The sequence below is a fragment of the Strix aluco genome, chromosome 1, assembly GCF_031877795.1.
Source record: "Strix aluco isolate bStrAlu1 chromosome 1, bStrAlu1.hap1, whole genome shotgun sequence".
NCBI classification, from domain to species: Eukaryota; Metazoa; Chordata; class Aves; order Strigiformes; family Strigidae; genus Strix; species Strix aluco.
The window spans coordinates 495,971-519,311 of NC_133931.1; the positions used below are offsets into that span (position 1 = coordinate 495,971).

Sequence of the window (23,341 nt, forward strand, 5' to 3'; positions counted from 1 at the left end):
GTCTGTCTGGAGCTGGGCACCTCTGCGGCAGAGCTGTGGGGGAGGCAGGGCTGCGGGTGGCGGGGGTTGGGGTTAGGGTTGGGTTTAGGGGTTGTGTTAGGGGTTGGAGTTAGGGTTTAGGCTTGGGAGTTAGGCTTGGGGGTTAAGGTTAGGGTTATTAGGGTCAGGGGTTGGGGTTGGGTTTAGGGGTTGCATTAGGGGTTGAGTTAGGGTTTAGGGTTAGGGGTTAAAGGTGAGGATTGGGGGTTAGGGGTTAGAGGTTAGGGTTATTGGGGTGGTCAGGGGTTGGGGTCAGGGGTTGGGGCTGGGTTTAGGGGTTGGAGTTAGTGTTTAGGGTTGGGCTTAAAGGTGAGGGTTGGGGTTTAGGGTTGGGGGTTAGAAGTTAGGGTTATTTGGGTTGGGTTTAGGGGATGGGGTTATTAGCATTGAGGTTAGGGTATGAGTTTAGGGGTTGGGGTTATTAGTGTGGTTAGAGTTTGGGGTTAGGGTTTAGGGGTTAGGGTTATTAAGGTTGTTTGGGGTTGGGGTTTAGGGGCTAGAGGTCAGGGTTATTAGGGTGGTTAGAGTTAAAGGTTAGGGTTATCCTAAGATTGTTAGGGGCTAGGGTTGTAAGGGTTAGAGGTTAGGGTTATTAGGGTGCTTAGGGTTGTTACGGAATAGGGTTAGTAGCGTTAAGGGTTATTAGGGTTATTAGGGTCAGGGCCTGCGGAGCTCTCCCGTGCAGCCGCCGCTCTCCTCCGAGCGGAGCAGCTGGCAGGAGGCTGGTGCTTTGCTGTGCTTTGCCTGCAGCCTCGCCCCCCACCCCCCCGAACCCTCCCGTGGGCAGCCCTTGCTCCGGGAGCAAAGCATCCCAACCGCCCCACGCTCCTGTCCCCGTGCAGGGTCCCCACCTCAGCCCCTCGGGATGCCCGCCCTTGCCACCGCCCCCCCGCCCCAACCCTCACACAGCAACGCTGCAGCTTCCTCCCCATCTTTCCCCCAAACACAGGTTGTGGTTCCTCCCTCCGGAGCCGGGACAAACCTCGGGGGCGGGAGAGATGCTGCTGGGACAGCTGTCCCTGTCCCCAAAGGACACCAGCCAGGACACGGGGGTGTCACCTCCTGTCCCTCCATGCCCCCCGCGTTGCAAGGCTGGATCAGGCGTGTCCAGCTGAGACGTGGGCACGACTAAAACTAAAACCACCCTCGGGCTCATCCCGTTTTCCCTCCCAGAGGAGCAGGAGCGATGGTCTGGGGTTCCTGCCGCCCCTCTGAGCACCGTGGGGAGAGCTGGAGCACGTGCTGGGGGTGAACCGGGAGGCTTTTGGGTTCTACCCAGCGTGTCTACATGGAGATGCGTTCACTGAGGGTGCCAGCCACCACCTCCGTGCTGACCTGCGCTTTCCCTCTCCTCCAGCAGCCCAAAAAGCAGCTGCCAGACGCCGATGACCTCGCTAGCGACAGCGTCCAGAGCATCAGCATCAATACGCTCTTTCTCCTCAGCACCACTGTGGACAGGATGAACAACGTGAGTCTGCGCCGGCATTTCCACCCCAGGGACTGGCCCCGGAGCTGCCGCGCTGCCCTCGGCACGGCCCGCACCACCCCTGCGACGGGCAGGATGGGGATTGTCCCCACTCCCATCCCCGTCCCTCTGGGAGTGGCGCAGGGTTGGGGTTGGGAAGCTCCTCCCAAGGAGCCCTGCGTACCCTCCCGCCAGCTGCTCTGAGGCTGGAGCAAGGCAGCGGTGCTGGAAGTGACAAGGAGCAGGGCCAGAGGATACTCGGGGGGCTGGAGCACCCCCCTGTGAGGACAGGCTGAGAGAGTTGGGGGGGTTCAGCTGGAGAAGAGAAGGCTCTGGGGAGACCTTAGAGCGGCCTCCCAGGACTGAAAGGGGCTACAGGAAAGGGGGTGGAACTCGTCATCAGGGGGGAGGGATAGGACGAGGGGGAACGGGTCTAAACTGACAGAGGGCAGATTTAGGTCAGATCTAAGGCAGAAATTGTTCCCTGTGAGGGGGGCGAGGCCCTGGCACAGGTTGCCCAGAGAAGCTGTGGCTGCCCCCTCCCTGGAAGGGTTCAAGGCCAGGTTGGAGGGGGCTTTGGGCAACCTGGGCTAGTGGAAGGTGGCCCTGCCCGGGGCGGGGGGTGGCACTGGATGGGCTTTAAGGTCCCTTTCCCCCCCGTGAGTCGATGAAGGGGAACACCCTGGGCTGGAGCTTTGGTGCTGCTGGAGTGGAGCACCGAGACCTCTCCCTTCCTGAAGGACAGCGCTGGCTGAGGGGCCTCGGGGATTTTCCCCGCTGGCAACAGGCTTTGACCTGGTGTTTCCCCTCCTCTCCTGCTCGGGCCCGTGCTCTGCCGCAGCGTCTCCACCCTGCAGCCGGGCTCTTGGCAGCCGCCCCGTGCCAGCAGGCAGGGCGAGTGCCGCGCTCCCCCTCTCCCGGCAGGTCCTGTGGCCGTACCTCCTGGAGTTTGTGACCCCGATACAGTTCACCAATGCCCTGACCCCGCTCTGCAAGAGCCTCATGTATTTGGCCACGAAGAAGCAAGAGGAGGGAGAAAACGCCTCCCTTATCCGTTACGACCTGAATGGTCAGTACTGGCCTCCCCGACAGTCGGTGCCGGCGCTCGGGGCTCATCTGCCAGTCGCTGGCCGGCTTGGTGGGAGATGCTGTCTCAGGCTGGTTTTTTTTCCTCTTCTGTTTGTAGCAAACCTTCCTTCGCCCTACGCTCTAACGACAAGACTGCTGGTGAGTGGCCTGGAGGCAGAGCTCTTCCTCTCTCTGCTTATAATCCCAGGAAAACGCCTTCACAACTCTCTCCCAGACGGACTGAGAGCAGCCTGCCCCCGAAGCAGGCGGGGGAGATGCCCCCTGTTCCACCCCACTGCTCCAGGCAGAGGTGTCCGTATCCCAAAGCACCCTGCACCCCCTTCCCTGGCACACTGGGGCATCTCCGTGGAGGCTGTGACAGCTCAGAGTCCCCCTTGGCTCTGCCTGAGCTCCCACCCTTCTCACAGGGCTTTGGGAGACTCCTCAGCCCTTGGGGGTTTGCTCCCCTTCACCCAGAGCTGAATCCAGGGTGCGAGGGGATGTTCTCTCCCGACAACATTTCTCTATCAACAGCTGGAGTGGGAGGGGGACACTGTAGTTTTGTTGCGGTGTAACGATCGATCGCTTCCCATTATTGCATCCCTGGGCTTCGCCTCGTGTTTTCAGAACATGTGAATTGGTGATAGTGTGGCCGGCAGGGACAGGGGAGAGATCTTACCCCTTGGGAGGCCGCCCCTCGATGAGTGGGTTCAGTTTTGGGCCCCTCACTCCAAAAAGGCCCTTGAATGACTCGAGCGTGTCCAGAGAAGGGCAACGGAGCTGGTGCAGGGTCTGGAGCACAGGTGTGATGGGGAGCGGCTGAGGGAACTGGGGGGGTTTAGTGTGGAGAAGAGGAGGCTGAGGGGAGACCTCCTGGCCCTCTGCAACTGCCTGAAAGGAGGGTGCAGAGAGGGGGGCTGAGTCTCTTGAGCCAAGGAACCAGCGGCAGGCCAAGAGGGAATGGCCTCAAGCTGCGGCAGGGCAGGGTCAGACTGGCTCTTAGGAAGGATTTCTTTGCAGAAGGGGTTGTTGGGCGTTGGAATGGGCTGCCCAGGGCAGGGGGGGAGTCCCCATCCCTGGAGGGGTTGAAGAGTCGGGTTGAGCCAGCGCTGAGGGATCTGGTGGAGTTGGGAACGGTCAGGGTGAGGTTCATGGTTGGACTGGAGGAGCTTCAAGGGCTTTTCCAACCGAGAGGATTCTGGGATTCTGACTCACTTAGTGCCTTTCTCTGCACTAACAGTTTTTGTTCCATCCCCAACCTTCCAGGTTGTATCTTCACAGCCATACTCAGGAGAGTGCCGGGGGGCGGCTGCCCTGCGGCTGCTGGGTGTGCTGCATTACAGTGTCCACCCCGCGCTGGACCAGCTTTGGAGCAAGAAGGTCCCTCTCCTGGTGGAACACGTAGAAGGTAGGAAGGGGCTTCTGCTTGGGGGGAGCTCTCTGCTCCTCCAAACCAGGCTGCGTGCACCCTGACACTCGGGGGTGTCTGGGAATAGGGTGGGGTGCTGCCCACTAGCCTGCTGACCCTTGGTACATTGACGAAGTGCTGTTTGATATTTTAATGAGGACTTTAATCACCCTGGTGTTGCTAATTGCCCCTGTCTTTCAGGCAGTTAGCCCCGCTGTGTCGAGTCCAGGACACGCAGTGTTTGGGGAGCGGTCTGTCCCTGCTGCGGGACGTATGGTGAGGATGGGAAACCAGTGTAAAAAATGTGCTTTCTCCTAGAGAACACGGAGAGTTCCCTGTCCCAGAAGGAGTGGGAGGAGAAGCTGCTGCTGGTAAGGGCCCTCGTGCCGGGGAGGCAACGGGACAGTGGGAGGGCAAGCGGCGACCAGCTCCGGAGCCCCCCTGGGCGGGGCTCACCAAGGCTCTGTGCACAGCCCGGGCTGGGTCTGCAGAGGCCGGGATTTGCCTTTGCCTGCCCCGCCTGTGGCAGCAGAGGGGGTCCCTCGCCGTCACGCTGCCAGGTCTCGTCGCTTTGGAAGCGGAGACGCAGGTCGGCGCGGAGGGTCCCTGTGGGGCACGTTAGGAACGAGCTTTCAGGCTGGCGGGGTCGGGGACCAGCGGTCCCAGGAGTGTCTCCCCGCTTAATTGGGAGCCTTGAAATAGGGCATGGAGAAGCAATTAAAACTGAGCAGGGCTCATCCTGCTCCTCTGATGTCGGCAGTGTTACTTGGGTGCAGTTTAGCTCGGAAGAGACCCATTTCTGAGGAAAAAGGCCCATTTCTGGCAGGGCGGGGGGTGCTGGCAGGACCCACGCTGGGGCGGGCAGCCTCCCGCGGTGAGCTCGGGGCAGGCAAGGCTCTGGGGTAGGTCTGACCCAAGCCCCCCGCGTTTGATTTAATGCACTGCTCCACCCCTCCCGGCCGAGGCTCCTGGCTTCGCCAGGCGCAGCTTTGTTAGGACGCGGTGCCTGACGGCTTCTTCCTCCCCCAGTTCCTCCAGGAGACGCTGGTGGCCGTTTCTGACAACACGTGGATTTGCCATTTTGTGACGGAGATGTGCAGGCAGCTGAACAGCTACAACGGCTTCGTGCTGGAGAAGGTGAGCGTGGCAGCGGGGGGGACAACGGGCGGGCAGTGCCCGTCCTGCCGCTGCGTCTTCACAGGGGCAGGTGCTTCCCGAGAGCGTCGTTCTGCTGGCGGCTTGGCACAGGGACAGGGCTGTTAGCGGGGAAGAAGAAATAGCAGGAGGGTAGCGAGGTGGCTCGAAAATAAAATCCTGGTTAGTCCACAGCCAAATTGTTGGTTCGAAAGGTCCCGGCCAGGCTGCGTTGCTTGGCCTGTGCTGGTCAGACCCAACTTGTTGCTGAAGGATTTGGTGTTTCTGGAGGGGGTGTGGGAGCGCTCTATTAAAGAATTTCCCCAGACGGGGGGTATCTCTGGGTTTGCTTTATTAACGCTCAGAGTTGGGCCAACACCGCAGTGAGTGGCCACTGCCCGAAGGCCTCGCACAGTTCATACACTATTTCTAAATCTGTTACCTAAGTCCAAAGTCTTTGTAAGTTTTCACTCAACCTTTGATTCTCATCACTTATTAGAATTCACTACAACCCCTGTCGCAGCCAAATTCTCTTCTGGTCCCAATCCTCGCTTCAGTTTCAGGGTCATCTTTCAGGTCATCATCTTCTTCATCTTTTTTTTCACTAGTTTTCATCTCGCCCAATTCTGAGCAAACACTGAAGATGTTCTATGAAAGGCTTAGCTAGAGCGAGCGCTTTCCAGATACTGAATTCTCTTAATGTGGCAAAACCCCAGTGTTTGGTCAATTAACCATCCTTTGTTAAAACTGCCTCTGTAGGATCAGCTTGACGGGGTTTTAAACCAGCCTTGGGCTGGGACTATCCAAGCAGCAGGCTCAGAACACTTTTCAGGCCTGTTGAGCAGCGTTCTGGTTGCCTTGGGAATGTCACAGGATAGCGACGCCCTGAGCACGTTTCACTGGGCCTTAAAATCTTATTTCAAATATACCAGAGTTGTATTTAAAATTCTACAAGTGGGAGCTGAGCCTAGCGTGGCTGGTCTCTGGGGGCTGTTGAGGGATCACCGGAAAATCTGCCTTTGTGCTCACGCTGTGGCGGTGACTTTGTTTCTGGGCAGGAACAAGGGGTTTTGTTGTACCTGTTCCTGGCTCTGATGGATGCCGGCAGCTCTTCGATGCGAATTGTGTCCCGGAGCACCCTGGTGCTCACAGCCAGACCCTGGCGGACCCCTTGGCTCTGGGCCACGCACCCTCGGCGCTGCCGGGAGCGGTGGGTGTGGGCTGGAGCTCAGGCTGCCTGCGAGGGCTCGCCGGGTTTCGTGGGGCACTGATGTTCCTCTCGCTCTTCCAGAATTTCCTGTATAAATGCATCGGGACGACACTTGGGGCATGCGCCATCAAAGACCTCGTGCAAAAGCAGCTCCAGGAGCTCCTGGAAACAGCCAGATACCACGAGGAGGCAGAACGGGAGGTGAGGAGTTGTGCAAACGTCCCGGGGGTCCTGCTGAGGGACAAGGACAGCAATCCAATGGTGCTGAGCTCCCTGCCCCGCTCCCACCGGGCCTGGCCTGGGGTTCCTAACTCCTGGAGAATGGCGGGTGGGGTGGGGGTGGCAGCATCTGGGTGAACGGGCCTGGAAGAGTGGTGAGAGCCCACCTGTGGCAGCCCAGCGGCGGAGGGCTGAGGCTGGGTGAGGTGCAGGGGTGCCATGGGTGCAGTGTGGGCCACACCGGGACAGGGTGCTGTTCCCCAGCCCTGAGCGTGCTGGCAGAGCTGCTTTCTCGGGGAATCATCGAATCCTAGACTGGCATGGGTTGGGAGGGACCTTAAAGCCCATCCAGTCCCACCCCCTGCCACGGGCAGGGCCACCTTCCACTAGCCCAGGTTGCCCAAAGCCCCGTCCAACCTGGCCTTGAACCCTTCCAGGGAGGGGGCAGCCACAGCTTCTCTGGGCAACCTGTGCCAGGGCCTCACCACCCTCACAGGGAAGAATTTCTGCCTTAGATCTGATCTAAATCTGCCCTCTGTCATTTTAGACCCGTTCCCCCTCGTCCTATCCCTCCCCCCTGATGACAAGTTCCCCCCCCCTTTCCTGTAGCCCCTTTCAGTCCTGGGAGGCTGCTCTAAGGTCTCCCCGGAGCCTTCTCTTCTCCAGCTGAACCCCCCAACTCTCTCAGCCTCTCCCCCGAGCAGAGCTGCTCCAGCCCTTGGACCATTTCCATGTCCCTGCTCTGGCCCTGCTCCAGCAGCTCCGTGTCTGTCCTGAGCCGGAGCCCCCGGAGCAGGGCAGAGGGGCCCAATCCCCTCCCTCTCCCTGCAGCCCAGGAGACACTTGGCTTTCTGGGCTGCCAGCGCCTGGTGCTGACTCACGTCCTGTTTGTCACCCCCCAGTATCCCCCAGTTCTCCGCGGGGCTGCTCTCCGTCCGTCTGTCTGTCTGTCCGCCCCCCAGCCCACGCTGATACTGGGGCTTGCCCAGACCCAGGTGCAAGACCTCGCGCTTGGCCTTGTTCACCTTCATGACTGCACCCTCAGATCCTTCGGTGCCGGGAGGGTCTCTGGAGGTTTTGGGCTGTTCAGAGCTGCTCAGGCTCCGTTGCTCCCCGTGAGCCTCTGCCTGCTGCCAGGAGGCTTTTTAGCTCCTGCTCCAGCCTTGGCCTGGGTCTCGTGTAGCCCCACAGCTTTGGGGAGTTAATGCAGAGCCCCAGGAGACAACCGGGAGTTTTCCTCTGGTTTGGCTGCCTGCCCTGGCTTGCCGGGGAGTCAGATGGGCCCAGCACCCCTCTTTGACAGCCAACTCTTAAATCAGTGTGGCTGAATCACGAAATGTTCCGTCTTCTGCAGCGTTAACTCCTGTCTTCGCTGTGAGCTCTTGCCCCCTCGGACCGTCCTGCGTTGCCCTGTCCCTGCGGCAGGGAGGGGACCTAACTCTGTCCACTCCTCGGGGCTGGTGCTACCCTGGGGGCTGCAGCGGGGTCTCCCTCTGCTCTCCAGAGTGTTTCCAGCTGCTGGGACGTTCCTCTGGGCTCCAGCAGCTCTTGGCTGGTGACACCTCTGTGTTCCCAGACCTGCTGCTGCTCCACCCTTCCTGGGCAACCTCCAGCTCGTGGGCTCAAGTCACTGACTCAGCGAAGGGTTTGGGGTGGGAGGGACCCTTCAAGGTCATCCAGTCCCACCCCCCACCACGGGCAGGGACATCTGCGACCAGCTCGGGTCGTTCAGAGCCCTGTTCCACCTGACCTTGAACGTTCCCAGGGACGGGGCATCGACCCCCTCGCTGGGCGACCTGGTCCAGTGCCTCACCACCCTCCAAGTAAAAAGTTTTATTCCGTAGATCTCATCTGAATCTTTAGTTTAAAAGCATTATGCCTTGTCCTATCGCTACAGGCCCCACCGAAATCATCTGCTTGTGAATGCTTTGCAGCATTTTCTTCCCAGTCAGCTCAGACCCTCATTTGCTACCCTGGAGCTGAGCTCGGGGTCGAGCTCTTCCTGCCCGTCCTGGCCTGGCTCATGCTCTGGCTTGGCGTGCTCCCCGCCTTCCCCTTAAACTCAGCCCAGCCGCGTTGCTCGGGCTCGCTCCCCTCGCCTGCAGCTGCCCTTGAGCGTGGCGCAAACACGAGCGAGCAGCGCCTGGCTTGGCTCCAGCTCATGCAGCTCCGTCAAGGGCAGCTCTTGAATAAACTGTTTATGGAGTCTCAGCCCGGCTCGTGAGACCTCCTGGAGGTAGAGCAGGAAGAGCAGGACCTGCTAAACCCGCTTCCAGCTGGAGCGCTTGCCTGGGCTCCCACAGAGCGGCTGACATCTGCCCACCGGAGAGCGTGTCGTGTCGGGCCTGTCCCCGGGGCTCCTCTCGGGCTGCGTCCCAGCCTGTCACCCCGACAGGGACAGCGTGATTGTGCCCTGAGTCCCCCGGCAGCAGGTCCCTGTCCTGGGAGAGGGGAGCGCTGGCAGGGCTGTGCCCAGCTGGGCTCAGCTCAGGTGCTGGGAATTAAACTGCTAAACAAGGCTCACTTGAAGCATCAGCTGGGGCTGGTGAATTAATAGCCTTCTGCTAATGTGGTTTCTCTGCTTCCTCCAGGGACTGGCTTCCTGCTTTGGGATATGTGCAATAAATCACCTGGAGGAAACCCTGGCCAAGCTGGAAGATTTTGTTCGGTCTGATGTCTTCAAGAAATCCGTGGGATTGTTCAGTATCTTCAAGGTAAGAGCCAACGGGCCCCCACAGTGCCGCAGCGAAAGGCTCCCGCAGGCTGCTGCAGGTACGGCCTGTGCTGGCGCCCGGGAAAGCAGCAAAGCACCTTATTTCCTGCCTTGGTGCGTTTGGCCCGGGGCTGGGACACCCCCCGCTTCTGCTGAGAGCTGCGCTCGTCCTCACGCAGCCCCACGCTCCTACCGCCTCACGTCCTGGCGAGGCAGCTGCTCGCTGGGTGGGCTCAAGCAAGCTGGAACTTGACCCCCGTGTCCGTCGGGAGACCCCGGCCCCGTGGGGAGCGCGGTTTGGCCGTCACCCACGTCAGTGCTTGATGGTGACCCCCGTGTGCGCGCCCCTTTGTGCCCCGAGCGCCAGCAGCGAAAACCTTTCCTCAAATTTTCTGAGCCAGGCAGCTGTTTTTAAGCCCCCCTCTCTAAGAGTGGCTGTTTGAGGGACAGGATTAGCGCTGCCTGGGCACGGACGAGACCCTGTGGCCCACGACTGAGGCGCCCAGAGCCCGGGAGCTGGGTGAGGAGCCCCCGTGCAGCCAGGGAGCCTTCGTCCCTGCTGCGCCACAAGGGCCACGGACCGGGATGGTGCTGGTGAAGCCTTTCAGCAGCGCTGGTTAATGGGCTGATTTCTAGCGCGGGAGCTAACCAGCAGTTAACCTGGTTAACTCAGCCAAGCTGGGGCTCACTGCTTCCCCGCAGGGCTCTGGCCAGTGACACTCGGTGGCAAATGGGGGCTCGTGCCTGGGACGGGGCGTGCTGGGAGCACAGCTCTGAAGGCCGCTGCCGCCACAAAGGGAGGGAAGCGAAGGTCCAAAACACTCTCGGGGAGGGCCCTGTCTTTTTGGGGGATTTCTAAGGGTCTTCTAGGCGGGCCACCTCCTCGTGAGGCCTGGGAAGAGCCTCCAGCCCCCGCCGTGAACTTTCTGATCTGCCATAACAGGACCGTAGCGACAACGAAGTGGAGAAAATCAAGAGCACCCTCATCCTGTGCTACGGCTACGTTGCTGTGTACGCACCCAAGGAGCTGGTGCTGTCCAGAATCGAAGCAGACATCCTGAAGAACATCTTCCAGTACTTTAACACCAAGGTGAGCTGTGGGGATGCCCCGTCCTCCCCGGGGAGGGCGAGCTGGAGCAGCCGGGCTGTTCCGGATGCTCCGCCTGAAGGGGCCTGCTGGGACCCGCGGGCAGCCCCCGGGAGAAGGTCGGTCACTGCAGAGTCCACTCCCTCGTGCATTGCTAATGTGTTTTGTTTTTTTCACTTGTTCAGGTTCTGGGAATAAAGGTAGAAACCAAGGTACAGTGTGAGGCATTAAATCTGAGCTATTCTCTGCTCTTTCCTGCTCTCTCTGTCTGCCTCTTGCTCGGGGTTCCCCTCGAGAGGAGCACTCCTCTGCCCGTGGGGAGGGGGAGAGCTGCAGCAGCTCCCACCCTGGGCTCCCCAACCTGGTCCCCCGTGCTGGAATTATTGCCTGAAAGGACCAAAACTCACAGCAAAAGGGAAGAGAAAAATGCCTTTGTGGCAGGGCAGGAGCCGTAGGTGAAAGCGTGGCTTGGGTGGGCATCACCGTGGTGAAATGCAGAGTGGCTGGAGCTCACAGAGCTGTCCCCGGGAGGCCATGGGCCGCGGCAGGATGAGCCGTGCCCGCCCTGGGGGGCTCTGGCCAGTGCTCGGGGCTCTGGCATGGCTCTGGCACGGCGCGGCACTCGCCGAGAGTGTGGCCAGGCAGCCCCGCTGGCTCCCCACACGCGTGCTGCGCTGGGGAAGCCTGGGGACTCCAGGGACCGAGCTGCAACCCACCGCTCGGCTAAAATCCACTAATTTTCCTGCTTCCCCTCGGAACAATCATTCAGCGGGCAGATATTAAAACCCAGATTACTGTCCTGGGGGCCATGAGGAGCTGTATTTTTATATTTCTCTTTTTTGAAAGGCTGAACGAGAAAAAAAGGCATTTGTCAAGTTGAACTGTCAGGCCAAGGACTCCTTCTCTGGGTTCCACTAATGCGTTTTCCTTCTGGGCTCCCGCTGGCACTAACAGCTTCTGCAGAGCATCTCCGGCCCCTGAGCTGGGGACCTTCTCCCCCAACCCCTCCCCGGGCTCCCTGCCCTCCTGAGGGGCTCTTGGCGGGGCGAGGGGAGCGTTTTTAATTGGGGTGCCTCCTCTCAACCCCGTGGCGACTGTCCTAGACCCCAAGGCTGCACAGGAGGAAGAGCCCCTGGTGACTTCTGGCATTGCCTTGAGCATCTGCGTGCTCGGGGCCTTGGCTCGGCGAAGAGGAGGGAGACCCCGGAGGACTTTCCTCCTCCCACATGCCGCCCCGCAGAGGCTCCTGGTGTCCAGCTGGGCTGGGACCCTGTGGGGGCCAGCTGGGACAGGGTGTCCTTCTGCTCCCCGGTCACCTCAGAGCCTGTAACGGGCTCCTGACTCCCAGGCCAGGCTGTTGAGCTCAGCCTGAGCACCAGTTCTCTTGGAGGGGCACCAGTGCTGGATGGGCTGAGTTATGGTTTGTGGTAAGCCTCGTCTTTGCTCCTCACCCTGGCTTTACTTTCAGGACCTGACCCTCAAGCTGTGCCTCATCCGGAGCATCTGCATGATCAGCCAAGCCATCTACAATGGCGTGAAGTGTGGGGACTTCATCTTCTCCCGCAAAGCTGAGCTTGTGGCCCAGATGGTGGTAAGAGTGATCTCCGGAGGGGCCGTGCCTCGGGGCTGGCCTGGAGGACGCGGCAGGGAGGTTCCCAACCCACGTTGCTGAGGGTTAAGCACAAGCAAAGCAGCTCCTGGGGGGCCTTGGGGGAAGGAGGTGTGTGAGTTTGCCCCGCTGAGCCCCGTCCCTGCGTGTCTGCCGGGCTCTGCTGGGGTGGGCTGCGGCCTCCCTGGGCCCGCAGAGCTGTGGTCTGGGCTCTGCCTGCCCCTCGGGCACCGGGGAGCCGAGCGGTGGGAGGGCGACGCTGGGTGCTGCAGCTCCGGGGCTGCATTGCCCAAGGTGGGGGGTGGTTGTGCAGCATTTGTGGGGTGTCGGGTTAACACAGTGTGGCTCCTGAGGAGGCTGGGCTTCCTAAATCACCCTAAAGCTTGGCCTAGAGTGAGACAGGGCTGGATGTGACCTTGTTCTGCCTTCCAGGAGTTCATAAAAGCAGAACCGCTGGAGGCGATGCGGACACCGGTTCGCCAGCGGGCGATGATCACCTGCACTTACCTGGTGTATCCTTCCTCTGCGGCCGTCCCTGCGGGAACGCGGCTCACGGGGCCGCTGCGCTCTCAGAGCCTGGTCCCTGCTCCCCAACATCCCCTGGGCAGAGCCGGGGCTCCCCGACGTCCCCTGGGCAGAGCTGGGGCGCGCTCACCAGCTGGGCATGTTCAGAGAGCTGGGCCAGGCCCAGCTTGTCTGGAAGAAAAGGATCTGGGGGTTCTAATTGACAAGCAGCTGACCATGAGCCAGCAGTGTGCCCAGGTGGCCAAGAAAGCCAACGGCATCCTGGCTTGTATCAGCAATAGTGTGACCAGCACAAGTAGGGAGGTGATAGTCCCCCTGCACTCTGCACTGGTGAGGCCACACCTGCAGTGTTGTGTCCAGTTTTGGGCACCTCAATACGAGAGAGATCTCGAGGTGCTGGAGCGAGTGCAGAGGAGGGCAACGAGCTGGGGAAGGGCCTGGAGAATAAATCCTGTGAGGAGCGATGGAAGGAGCTGGGACTGTTCAGTGTGAGGAGGAGAAGGGGAGGGGAGACCTCATCACTCTACAGCTCCCTGAAAGGACGTTGTAGAGAGGTTGGTGCTGGTCTCTTCTCCCAGGGAATTAGTGACAGAACAAGAGGGAACGGCTTTAAACTGCACCAGGGGAGGTTCAGACTGGGCACGAGGAAAAAATGTTTCCCAGCAAGAGTGGTCAGAGAGTGGAATAGGCTGCCCAGGGAGGGGTGGAGTCCCCATCCCTGGGTGTGTTTAAGGGCCGTTTGGATGAGCTGTGGGGGGATGTGGGGTAGGGGAGAACTTTGTAGAGTCGGGCCGAGGGTTGGACTCGATGATCCCGAGGAGCTTTTCCAACCTGAAGGATTCTGGGATTCAGGCAGGGTGGAAGGGCCTGGCCTGGTCGGCGTGGCTGCCAGCGCGCGTTCCCCTGCGCTCTCGGGCTCGCTTCACGTCGGGCTCTGCAGTAAAGGCTCTTCGTGCAAACCAGAGCCAAGGGCACCGCGCTCTCCATTGCGCCAAGATGACTTCTGAGGGCCGGTTAAAAATACTCAGCACGTCGCAGATCCTGACACAGATACTAGGAACACTCTGCCTGCTTCTGTGCCGCTTAGGACAGAGTCGAGTCAGCATATTAAAATCTTTGTTCCCAGCTTCCCTGGCTGACAGGCGCTCCCGTGTTGCTTCCTTAACCTGGGATCAGCATCCTGGAGCCCCACCTCAGTGACCCCGACAGGACGGAGCTGATGGATACCTGCCTCGCTGGCGTGCTCGCCCTCCCGCCGCTGGAGCCGGGCAAGGAGCGGGAGGAGAGCGGAGGCGATGCCTTACCCAAGGAGGTGCGGAACACGGCGCAGGCAGGCGGTTGCCCGCGCTGCTCAGTTGCCCGCCTGCCTCGAGCTGGCGCTGGCAGCACAAAGCCCGTGCGGGGGGCTAACGTTGGGCCGCCGGCAGGGTGAGACGGCTTTGTTCTGTGGCACAGGAGCTGCGGTCACGGCCGCACCGGGCCGCTGCTTTGGGGGCAGCGCCCAGGTGCCTTTTCGCAGTCCGGTGGCCGCAGCATCTCCCTGGCAGCAGATCAGCCGTGGGAAAGGCCTGTTTTCAATTCAGCTGGGCACCTCGGGGGAACTCTGCACCGTTTCCTCTGTTCACTTATCTCTTGAAAAAACCTGGCCCTTCTGTGTTCTGATAGCAAGTGAGAAAATATGAGCTTATCAGCAAGTCCAAATGCTGCTAATAAGAGCGTGAACTCCCTCGAGGGGAAAAATCAAATGATCCTGGAAACCCTGCAGGGTAGAAGGGGCCTTTACATAACTAGCTTTTGAAAGGCTGCAGCTGCTTCTCAGTTGTGGTTGAGTGCTTAATGAATGAAAATAACATGCTGCTAATGAAGTTGTTGCAGCTGCTGGGTGGCTGCGGAGCAGCCCTGAGCTCCGCCGTATCGCCTGCCGCTGCTGCGGCTCCTCCAAGGTGAGCTGCAGAGCAGGAGCCCGGGGCTCCCACTGTCCCTGGCTAGTGTTTGCCAGCATCTGGCTTAAAAGTTTCAATTAATAATCTTTTTCTCCTTCCCTTCCATCCTATGAAGCTTTGTCATTTTTATTTTATCCCAGAGTAAGTCCTGGAAGGAAACTCTAAGCACCTTCAGAGGGCTCATTCAGACTGGGCTCACTGGAATTTAACCCCAAGTGGGAGAAGGACCAAATTCCCTTCTGGAAAGTCTGCGCTGAAGCATCTGTGCTGGCGGGCTCGGCTCTGGCCAGCCTGTCATGGCCCAGCGCTTCCAGTGAAGGGGGATTTTGCAAACTGGGTTTCAGTCCCCGCTGTGTTTCCCTGCGAAGCTGGAGGCAGCTCCATCCTGGCACCCAATGCCTGGGAGGGTCCTACAAGCTGAGCATAGGTGCAGGGAGAGATGTCTCCCTCCCTGATGCCTGGGCTGGCTCTGGGACAAGGTGCAGCGCTTGTGTAGCCTCTCATCCATCTTTCCTCTTTAGATGCTGTATGGTGACACCATCAGTGCCCTTAAAGACCTGCTGAAGAGCCTCCTGCAGAGGAACTTGACCCCCCACGGGCTGCAGGACATGTTTGCGGTAGGCACAGCCTGGCTTTGGTGGGTTCTTCAGGGGGAAGCAGGGAAAGCGAGGTGCCTGCCTGCCGCCCCGAGGCCGCGAGGCAGCTTCTTCAGACCCATCTCACGATGGGTCCTCACTCCCCCATATGCCATGAGGCCCAGCGAGCCCCCAGCCCCGCTGCGGCAGAGCCTGGCTGCACAGCACGACTGCTGTGGAGGAGCTCTCTGGCAGCCTCAGCAGGAGGCAGAGACCCAGCATTTCCCGTGGATGACCCGGGATGAGCTGGTGGGGTCAGGGACGTGATTCCCGCAGCCCGCGCCCACCCCACGGGTCGCTGGGCTGAAGGACGCCGTGGCTGCGTGCCGCGAAGCAGCCGAGCTGCCGCTCTCCACTCTGACTTTTTTCCCCTGTAGCATTTAGGCCCCTGGATCAAGTCGAACAAGGAACACGAGCGGCAGCGAGCGGTGGAGGTCAGCGCCGCTTTGCTGGACTTCTACCTGAGCAAGCTGAACGTCAGCGTGAGTAAACCCAGCGCTCGAGTGCCTTTCCTCCCGCTGCTGTCAGCCTCACTGGGGCTCGTCCGTGCATCCGTCCCTCCCCGCGGGACGCAAGAGTGGGCTTCACGGTGGTAGGGAAACGCTGGACCCGCTACGAGCGTCCCCATGCTCTCCTTGCTAGCGTCGCCTGCGTTTGTCATCCCTACAGACCGTCATCCCCTTCTACAACCTCGGTGTCCTGATCGCGCTCTTCTCCCCCCGCTGCTCAGACTCCCTGGCCAGCGTTCGCCAGCACGCCGTCGACTGCGTCTACTGCCTGCTCTACATCCAGCTGTGCTATGAAGGTGGGCCTGTGGGCCGTGCAGGGTGGTTTCACCACTCGGGGGGGTCGGTGCTGGCAGCGGGAGCCCCCTTCTCCACAGCCGGGCAGAGGGGTGCACATCCCATCCCTCCCCGTACGTGATGCCGGAGGAGGAACCTGCTGAGGCGGTTTGCTGGGGAAGCAGGGCTGGTGGAGAACACGGCGCTGGGGGTCTCAGAGGCGCTGGGGTTTTAGAGACGTTGGGGGTCTCAGAGGCATTGGGGTCTCAGACGTTGGGGCTTTAGAGACATTGGTCTCAGAGGCGTTGGGGGTCTCAGAGGCATTGGGGGTCCTGGAGGTGTTGGGGTTTTAGAGATGTTGGGGGTCCCGGAGGCGTTGGTGTTTTAGAGGTGTTGAGGGTCTCAGAGGCATTGGGGGTCTCAGATGTTGGGGTCTTGGAGGCGTTGGGGGTCTCAGACGTTGGGGGTCTCAGACGTTGGGGGTCTCAGACGTTGGGGGTCTCAGACGTTGGGGGTCTCAGACGTTGGGGGTCTCAGACGTTGGGGGTCTCAGACGTTGGGGGTCTCAGGCGTTGGGGGTCTCGGAGGCGTTGGGGGTCTCGGAGGCGTTGGGGGTCTCGGAGGCGTTGGGGGTCTCAGAGGGGTTGAGGTTTTAGAGACGTTGGGGTCTCAGAGATGTTAGGGTCTCAAGGGCTCTCCCCAAGGCCCGAGCAGGTTTCTGAGCTCGACCTGGCGTTCTCCCTCTCTCCAGGAGAGGTCACTCCTCCCCTTCAGTTGGCCCGAGCGCAGGCCCTGAGACGAGCCCAGCTCCTTCCTTCCGCAGGGAGAGGACAGAGTGTGGGTGCTGCTCCCCGGAGCCCCGCGGCTCCTCGCAGGACACTCCCGGCCCTTGGCACCACCCTCGGTTCCGCGGCTCCTCTCTGGAAGCTGGGCCAGCTCGGGAGTAAAACCCAGCTCCTTGGGGCACGCTGGGGTCCCTTTTGGGTGTAAAATCTGAGGAAATCCATTCACCAAATGCCTCCTCTCCCCCCAGGTTTCGCCCGGGATCACAGAGACGAGATGGTGGAGGGGCTGAAGGCTCTGAAGAAAGGTCTGGAGGAGCCTGACTTCACCGTTCTCTTCCACACCTGCAACAACATTGCCATGGTAAGGGGCAATCCCGCACGAGCCTCGACACTTTGTCTCTTCTGAGCAGTCCCCACGGGCTGGAGGCTGCTGGGGAGCCCCAGTCTTGCACCAGGAGACAAGTCACGGCTGTCCTCTCCTCTCCTCTCGTCTCCTCTCCTACAGCTCGAGGGTCCTCCTGGGCGGGCCGGGGGATGGTCAGAGCCCCTCACCCCCCTTTGGGAAGCTGCTGGTCCGCAATTTAGGCATGTAGTGTCTGTGCAGGCACTCTGGGCGTGCAGAGGACACCGGCAGGGACTTAGGCCTGGCTTAGTGTGTCCATTCAGAGCTCTGATGGGCAGCCTGAGCTTTTCAGCCATCACCGCTCCCAGCGCTGGGGGCAAAAACTTACTTTGCTGTGGATAAAATAGTTTCTGTGTTGCCTAAAAGCAAAGGTGGAGGTGGTCTGGCTCAGCCCAACATGCTCCAGGGTGGACATGGGGAAGGTCGTGCTACTCGGTGGAAGCTGTTGGCTGAAGGGAGCCCTCGGGGCCCTGTCGCTGGCGGTGCTCTCCTGCGGAGTGTGGGGTGGTGGTTGGCGCTGGGGCTGCAGCTGCCGGGTTCCTGGCTGCCTCCCAGCACGGCAGCGGCGTTACAAATAAAATCACAGAACACCAGGGTGGAAGGGGCCTCAAGGATCATCTGACTCAACCCAAATGTTGTCGCTCCAGCGGACATTCCCCCCACTGACCTCTCCACAGAGCAGCTCGTTCCACCGTCAGGTCTGGAGAGCGTGAGGAGACCTGGGGGAGCGTCTTCCCAGCAGCTGGGTGGTGGCCAGAGCGGAGCGAATGGCTCGGCTGTGTTGCCCCAAGGTTCTCCGGCCATGCTGGCCAGCAGCATGGGGCAAGTGGCCTCTTGCCTCCTCCGGGGCTGCGGCCTGGCCCTTGCTCCCCTCCGTGACCACCGATCTGGGCTCCTGGCCAATGCTTGTTAAAGAATTTCCCCAGACGGGGGGTATCTCTGGGTTTGCTTTATTAACACTCAGAGTTGGGCCAACACCGCAGTGAGTGGCCAATGCCCGAAGGCCTCGCACAGTTCATACACTATTTCTAAATCTGTTACCTAAGTCCAAAGTCTATGTAAGTTTTCACTCAACCTTTGATTCTCATCACTTATTAAAATTCACTACAACCCCTGTCGCAGCCAAATTCTCTTCTGGTCCCAATCCTCGCCTCAGTTTCAGGGTCATTTTTCGGGTCATCATCTTCTACATCTTTCTTCCAGTAGTTTTCATCTCGCCCAATTCTGAGCAAACACTGAAGATGTTCTATGAAAGGCTTAGCTAGAGCGAGCGCTTTCCAGATACTGAATTCTCTTAATGTGGCAAAACCCCAGTGTTTGGTCAATTAACCATCCTTTGTTAAAACTGCCTCTGTAGGATCAGCTTGACGGGGTTTTAAACCAGCCTTGGGCTGGGACTATCCAAGCAGCAGGCTCAGAACACTTTTCAGGCCTGTTGAGCAGCGTTCTGGTTGCCTTGGGAATGTCACAGGATAGCGATGCCCTGAGCACGTTTCACTGGGCCTTAAAATCTTATTTCAAATATACCAGAGTTGTATTTAAAATTCTACATGCTCCCGCAGGGCACTGAGCCGATGCCATCGACAGGATCGCTCTCTCCAGAGTGACAAACCCTCGGTGCTTAACTCTTGCCCTCCCCGCAGGTGATCGGGAAGCGCGTCCCTCCGGACCAGCTGATGAGCCTTCTGCTCGCCATGTTTGAGGGGCTGGCGGACCCTGATAAAAACTGCTCCCGAGCGGCCACTGTCATGATCAACTCCCTCCTCAAGGAGCGTGGGGGGGTCCTGCAGGAGAAGGTGAGTGGCCGCTGCTCGGCCTTGCCACCGCCACCGTGGTCCGGACGCAGCCCTGGAGCGGCAGCTCCGGCCGGGTGGTCGTTATTTTCCCCCGGTATCTTCCCCCTTGGAGCTCCAGCAGTGCGTTTGGGGATGCTGGGCTTCTCTGCGATGGGCAGGGACACACCAGTATGAGACCAGTATGAGGCCAGTATGGGCCAGCGTGTGATGCCCAGCGCAGGGAGAGCTCCAGGCCTGAGGGGAGAAGGGAGGCGTTTCCCCCCTGTCTCTCGCAACTGTTGCTCTTTGATTTCTGGCCAGAGGAACCACTCGCCCCGAAGCTTTTGGGGGGGCTGCCGCTCTCATCCTCCCTCGTTCCCCGGGGGCGCGTGCGCTCGCGCTCTCCCGCTCCGTCCTCACAGGCGGGGAAGGCGGCTGCAGGGTAGGAGGCGGCCGCTGGCGAGGCCGGCTCCGCTCTGGCGCTCGCTCGGGTTGAGGAGTTCAGAGCAGCTCACTTTACCAGAAGGGCTCAGGCTCCCCGGGAAACCTTCGCAAGCTCTGGGGGAGCGCGGGGTTCCTGGCTGGGAAGCCAGTCGGAATGCTTGCAGGGCTTAGAGGTGCTGGACACAGAAGGCTTTTCTGTCTAATCCACTACCTTTAGGGCTAAGCTCCCCCTTTCTCTCGCAGTAATTGGAAACACCAGGTCTCCAGCTACTCCTTGAGCTTTCTTTTGCGTTAGAGCTTCTGCTCAAGTCCTGCTCGCTACCTATTAGCCTCTATCCTTCGTGGGATTGCTCCAGCTTACATGACTCACCTTTTGGTCAGACCCAGTCCAGCCCAGATCCTGAAATCTGAACTGATGCTAAGCCTCCGAGTCCGTGGGGCAGGCCCAAGCGCAGCTGGGGACGGAGCTCTCGGCTGCTCTGCGCTTAATCTCGGCAATTTGCTGCCAGGCCTGCTCTGCACATGAACTTCCTATTTGTCTTAACGTGCGTTTTACAGCTCGTAGCGAGTGCCGAGGTGTCTCCCTGTGTTCAGCTTCAGTTCCTCTTAGGAACTCGCTTGCCAAGCTCCTCTGGCGGCACCCGAGTCCAGGCTGGGGCTTAGCGTGAGTTGGGGGGGTGGAGGGTGTCCTCTGTCCCCTGGGAATACCCTGCAGCCTCCTCCCTCCCCTGGGTGGCAGGAGGGGGAAGGATCCTCGACTTCCAGACAGATCTGTGGTTCTGCAGCCACCCAGCGAGCAGGGACTTGAGCAGAACCACCCTGCCCGCTCGCATGGGCTCCTCTGGTCCTGTTCCCTGCCAGGGGGACGGGACCCCCCTATCCCGGCGTTGGGGACCCCCAAGTGTGTCCTGGCCCTTGGCTGGATGCCGCCGCCTCCTCTTCCCTCAGGTGCCCGACATCATGAGCATCATCCACAGCAAGCTGGAGGAGGTGGACGAGGAGCACATCCGGAAGGCGGCCCAGCAGACCGTTTACATCCTGGCCTCCCAGCACAAGAGCGTGGTGGTGTCCAGCCTGTTGGGCAGCGCGTTGCCCTTTGACAGGTCCTGCGCCGCTCTGCCGCGGTGGCCCGCGGGCTCTTGCAGGGCCTGGCCTTCAGAGCGCGGCTTTGGCCTAAGCTGCAGATAATCTTCTGGCTCCTCACCCCCGTAATCAGACCCTGCTTGGAATTTCCTCCGCGTGCGCTCAAGGCTCAGTGCGGCCACTCGCTGCCGGAGCTGCCTCTCGGGGGCTTTGTTGGGCTTAGGGGCGCTGGCGGCGGGAACTAGCAAAGCTGGCCCCAGGGAGCCTCCCTAAAGCTGATGGAGGGGTCAGAGCTGGCCCTGGGCTGAGCCTTGAGCAGATGTTGACCTCCTCCTCACCCATTGTCCTCCTCGCCCCGTTGTCGTCGTCGTCCTCCTCCTCCTCCTCGCCCCGTTGTCGTCGTCGTCCTCCTCCTCCTCCTCGCCCCGTTGTCGTCGTCGTCCTCCTCCTCCTCCTCGCCCCGTTGTCGTCGTCGTCCTCCTCCTCCTCCTCGCCCCGTTGTCGTCGTCGTCCTCCTCCTCCTCCTCGCCCCGTTGTTGTCGTCCTCCTCCTCCTCCTCCTCGCCCCGTTGTTGTTGTCCTCCTTCTCCTCCTCCTCCTTGCCCTGCTCCAACAGCAGTGGGCAGGCTCGCAAACCACACAGGGCAAGGCGGGAGCTCTGGCTGCTGCTGTGGGGGATGCCGTGGGGTTTTGGGGGGGCTTTGGGTGTTGTCTGAGAGCAGCTTCTGGGGGGGGATCCCTCGAGACAGGAGGCGTCAGCTCCCGGCACAGCTCTGCCGCTAGCAGTGACCCGCTCCTCACCTGCCTTTCTGTGCCGGGGTTGGGGGGAGAGATGTGACCCAGGTGTTCCCCCGCGCAGGGAGGGGGCATCCCTCAAACAAGGGCGCGAGTTAACGCCAGCAGCCGGTGCCAAAGCAGTGCTTCCCTCCCCTCCTCTAGCCACACGTGTGCCATGTGGCGGTCGCTGGCCACCGAGCCGGCCCTCACCTCGCAGATCCTGGAGCAGCTCCTGGAGAAGGTCAACAGGGACGTCCCGTACAAGGAGAGCAAATGCTTCCTGCTGGGCAGCGGGGCCGAACGCATCGCCACCCCTCTGCCCCTGGCCGTAAGTGTCCCCTTGCCAGCCCCGCCGAGGGTGCCCTTCCCCACCCCAACACCTGGAATGCTTTTTTCATTTCCTTGGCTTAGGGGGTTGTGCCAGGCGTGGACTCTGGAAATAACGCATCGCTGTGTAATGCCTATTAGAGCTAATCCACCGGCTCGTAAAAAGCCTCTCAGGTGTCCGTCCTCAAGGGAGACCACTTTGCATTTTATCCCTTCAGAAAAAATAAACCCAGCTTGGCAGCTTTCTAAGCAGTAAAGCAGCTGTGAAAATTTCCTCCTCCTCTGAAGGACCAAATGCAGATGGTACAGAATCAGCCGCTCTGAAAGCAAACCCCCGCTCCCCGCTCTGTTTTTAACACCCCTCTATATTGTGCTGCGTAATTACGGCTTTTTAAATTGGCCAGAATAGGGCTCTGCGAAGGGCTCTGCGTGCGCGTTGTCTTCCTGCCCGTAAAACCTGAGCCTTTGGATCTGTTCTCCCTCCCCAGGTACGGGCTTCAAACCTCCCCCAGCTGCAAACACCCAGCTTGCCCGAGGAGCAGTCGCTTTTAACAGCAGCCGTAGCTCCCTCGGAGCTGCGTGTGGGATGCTGTTAAAGAATTTCCCCAGACTGTGGGTATCTCTAGGCTTGTTTTATGAAGTGGGGTCACTCACTGAGGCGAAATTCTTTAACAGAAATGGGCAACCCAGGTGGGACTACACGAGCAGCAGGCTAAGAACGCTTTTCAGGCCTGTTGAGCAGCGTTCCGGTTGCCTTACAAGATCGCTCAGTCCTGAACACGTTTCACTAGGCCTTAAAATCTATGTCAAATATACCAGAGGTTATATTTAAAATTCTTCTACAATACAGAGAGGTTACGCTGGGGGTAGGCGCCGCTGCTTTGTTAGACTCGGTGTCGCAGGAAGGAGCAAAAACCCTCTCGCTGCCTCGCTGGGTTATTTACTAACAGATAGCAGCGTGGCGTGGGAGATCCCCTCCTAATCCTCTTCTCCGCACGCTTGCTCTCTCTCTCCAGGCCACATGTGCTTTGTATGAGATCATGTCTGCTCCGGAGTCTGGGGCAGCAGTGCTGGGACTCTACCCGCCGTTGTTTGTGACTCTCCTGCTGCGCGTCAGCTGCACCGTGGGTGTTCAGCTACCGAAAAACCTGCAGAGCAGGGAGAGGAGGAGCAGCAGCCATGGCCTGGCCCCCCGGAGCCTCCATCCCTGCAGGTACGGCGGAGCTGGGGCGCTGGGCGGCCGGTGCGGAGGGAACGCGCCTACCTGCCATGTGGAACTCATTTTTTGTTTGTCCAAACACAAGAGCATGTGCTGCGTCTGGAACCGGGGGGCTGGGTAATAACACCCGAGCTGTAACGCCTTCGGTATGACGGCCTGACCTCTGGTGCGGTTTGGCCTCTGGGATTTGGGTTTGGCGGTTGGTTGGTTGTTTTTTTTTTTTTTAATTTTTTTTTTTTTAGTGTGTTTTCTTCTGCAGAACACAATCTCTAAATTGGGAAGCATTAAATCAGCCGCCTCTGCAGCCGCGGTGAAAGATGTGCTTTTCAGAGCTCGGGCAGCCACGGTGCCAGAGCCCTGCCGGATTGGGTTACAGCCGCAGCCCGCCCCCAAAACACCCCGCTGGCTCTCGGAGCGGGGCTCGGCGGGGCCCCCCCGGGGCTGGCTGGGCACGGCGGAGGCGGACGAGCATTTCTTGGGGAGGGAGGATGGCCCCGCTTCCGCAAGGGATGAGGAGGGGAAGCTGGAAAGAGCAAACTTGTTGGCTTCGTCGCGTCGATGGCTGCGGCGTGTCGCCGATTGCTGCGCGGGGAGCGCACAGAGCTGGGCCGCGCTGCCGTCTTCCCCCACATCTGGCTTCTCCTTCGGTGCTTTGAGCCCATGGTGGCCCTCGCCGCTGAGGATGGGACCCG

General features: G+C 60.1%; 1 protein-coding gene across 4 annotated transcripts in view; it reads left to right on the top strand.

Annotated features, from left to right (window-relative positions):
• MROH1 (maestro heat like repeat family member 1) overlaps nucleotides 1-23,341 on the top strand; it is a 61,391-nt gene that overhangs the window by 21,693 nt on the left and 16,357 nt on the right. Inside the window, exons 14-34 of one of the 4 annotated variants that reach the window (XM_074824977.1) lie at nucleotides 1,397-1,507; nucleotides 2,429-2,573; nucleotides 2,691-2,731; nucleotides 3,839-3,980; nucleotides 4,299-4,351; nucleotides 5,010-5,117; nucleotides 6,406-6,525; nucleotides 9,135-9,257; nucleotides 10,200-10,346; nucleotides 10,529-10,555; nucleotides 11,812-11,934; nucleotides 12,385-12,464; nucleotides 13,654-13,789; nucleotides 14,942-15,037; nucleotides 15,433-15,537; nucleotides 15,725-15,860; nucleotides 16,871-16,983; nucleotides 18,669-18,821; nucleotides 20,193-20,347; nucleotides 21,266-21,431; nucleotides 22,447-22,643. In XM_074824977.1, coding sequence (XP_074681078.1) covers nucleotides 1,397-1,507; nucleotides 2,429-2,573; nucleotides 2,691-2,731; nucleotides 3,839-3,980; nucleotides 4,299-4,351; nucleotides 5,010-5,117; nucleotides 6,406-6,525; nucleotides 9,135-9,257; nucleotides 10,200-10,346; nucleotides 10,529-10,555; nucleotides 11,812-11,934; nucleotides 12,385-12,464; nucleotides 13,654-13,789; nucleotides 14,942-15,037; nucleotides 15,433-15,537; nucleotides 15,725-15,860; nucleotides 16,871-16,983; nucleotides 18,669-18,821; nucleotides 20,193-20,347; nucleotides 21,266-21,431; nucleotides 22,447-22,643 — 2,477 coding nt within the window. The remainder of the gene's footprint in view (nucleotides 1-1,396; nucleotides 1,508-2,428; nucleotides 2,574-2,690; nucleotides 2,732-3,838; nucleotides 3,981-4,298; nucleotides 4,352-5,009; nucleotides 5,118-6,405; nucleotides 6,526-9,134; nucleotides 9,258-10,199; nucleotides 10,347-10,528; nucleotides 10,556-11,811; nucleotides 11,935-12,384; nucleotides 12,465-13,653; nucleotides 13,790-14,941; nucleotides 15,038-15,432; nucleotides 15,538-15,724; nucleotides 15,861-16,870; nucleotides 16,984-18,668; nucleotides 18,822-20,192; nucleotides 20,348-21,265; nucleotides 21,432-22,446; nucleotides 22,644-23,341) is intronic. The other 3 variants (XM_074825072.1, XM_074825158.1, XM_074825257.1) reach the window with 3 other exon arrangements.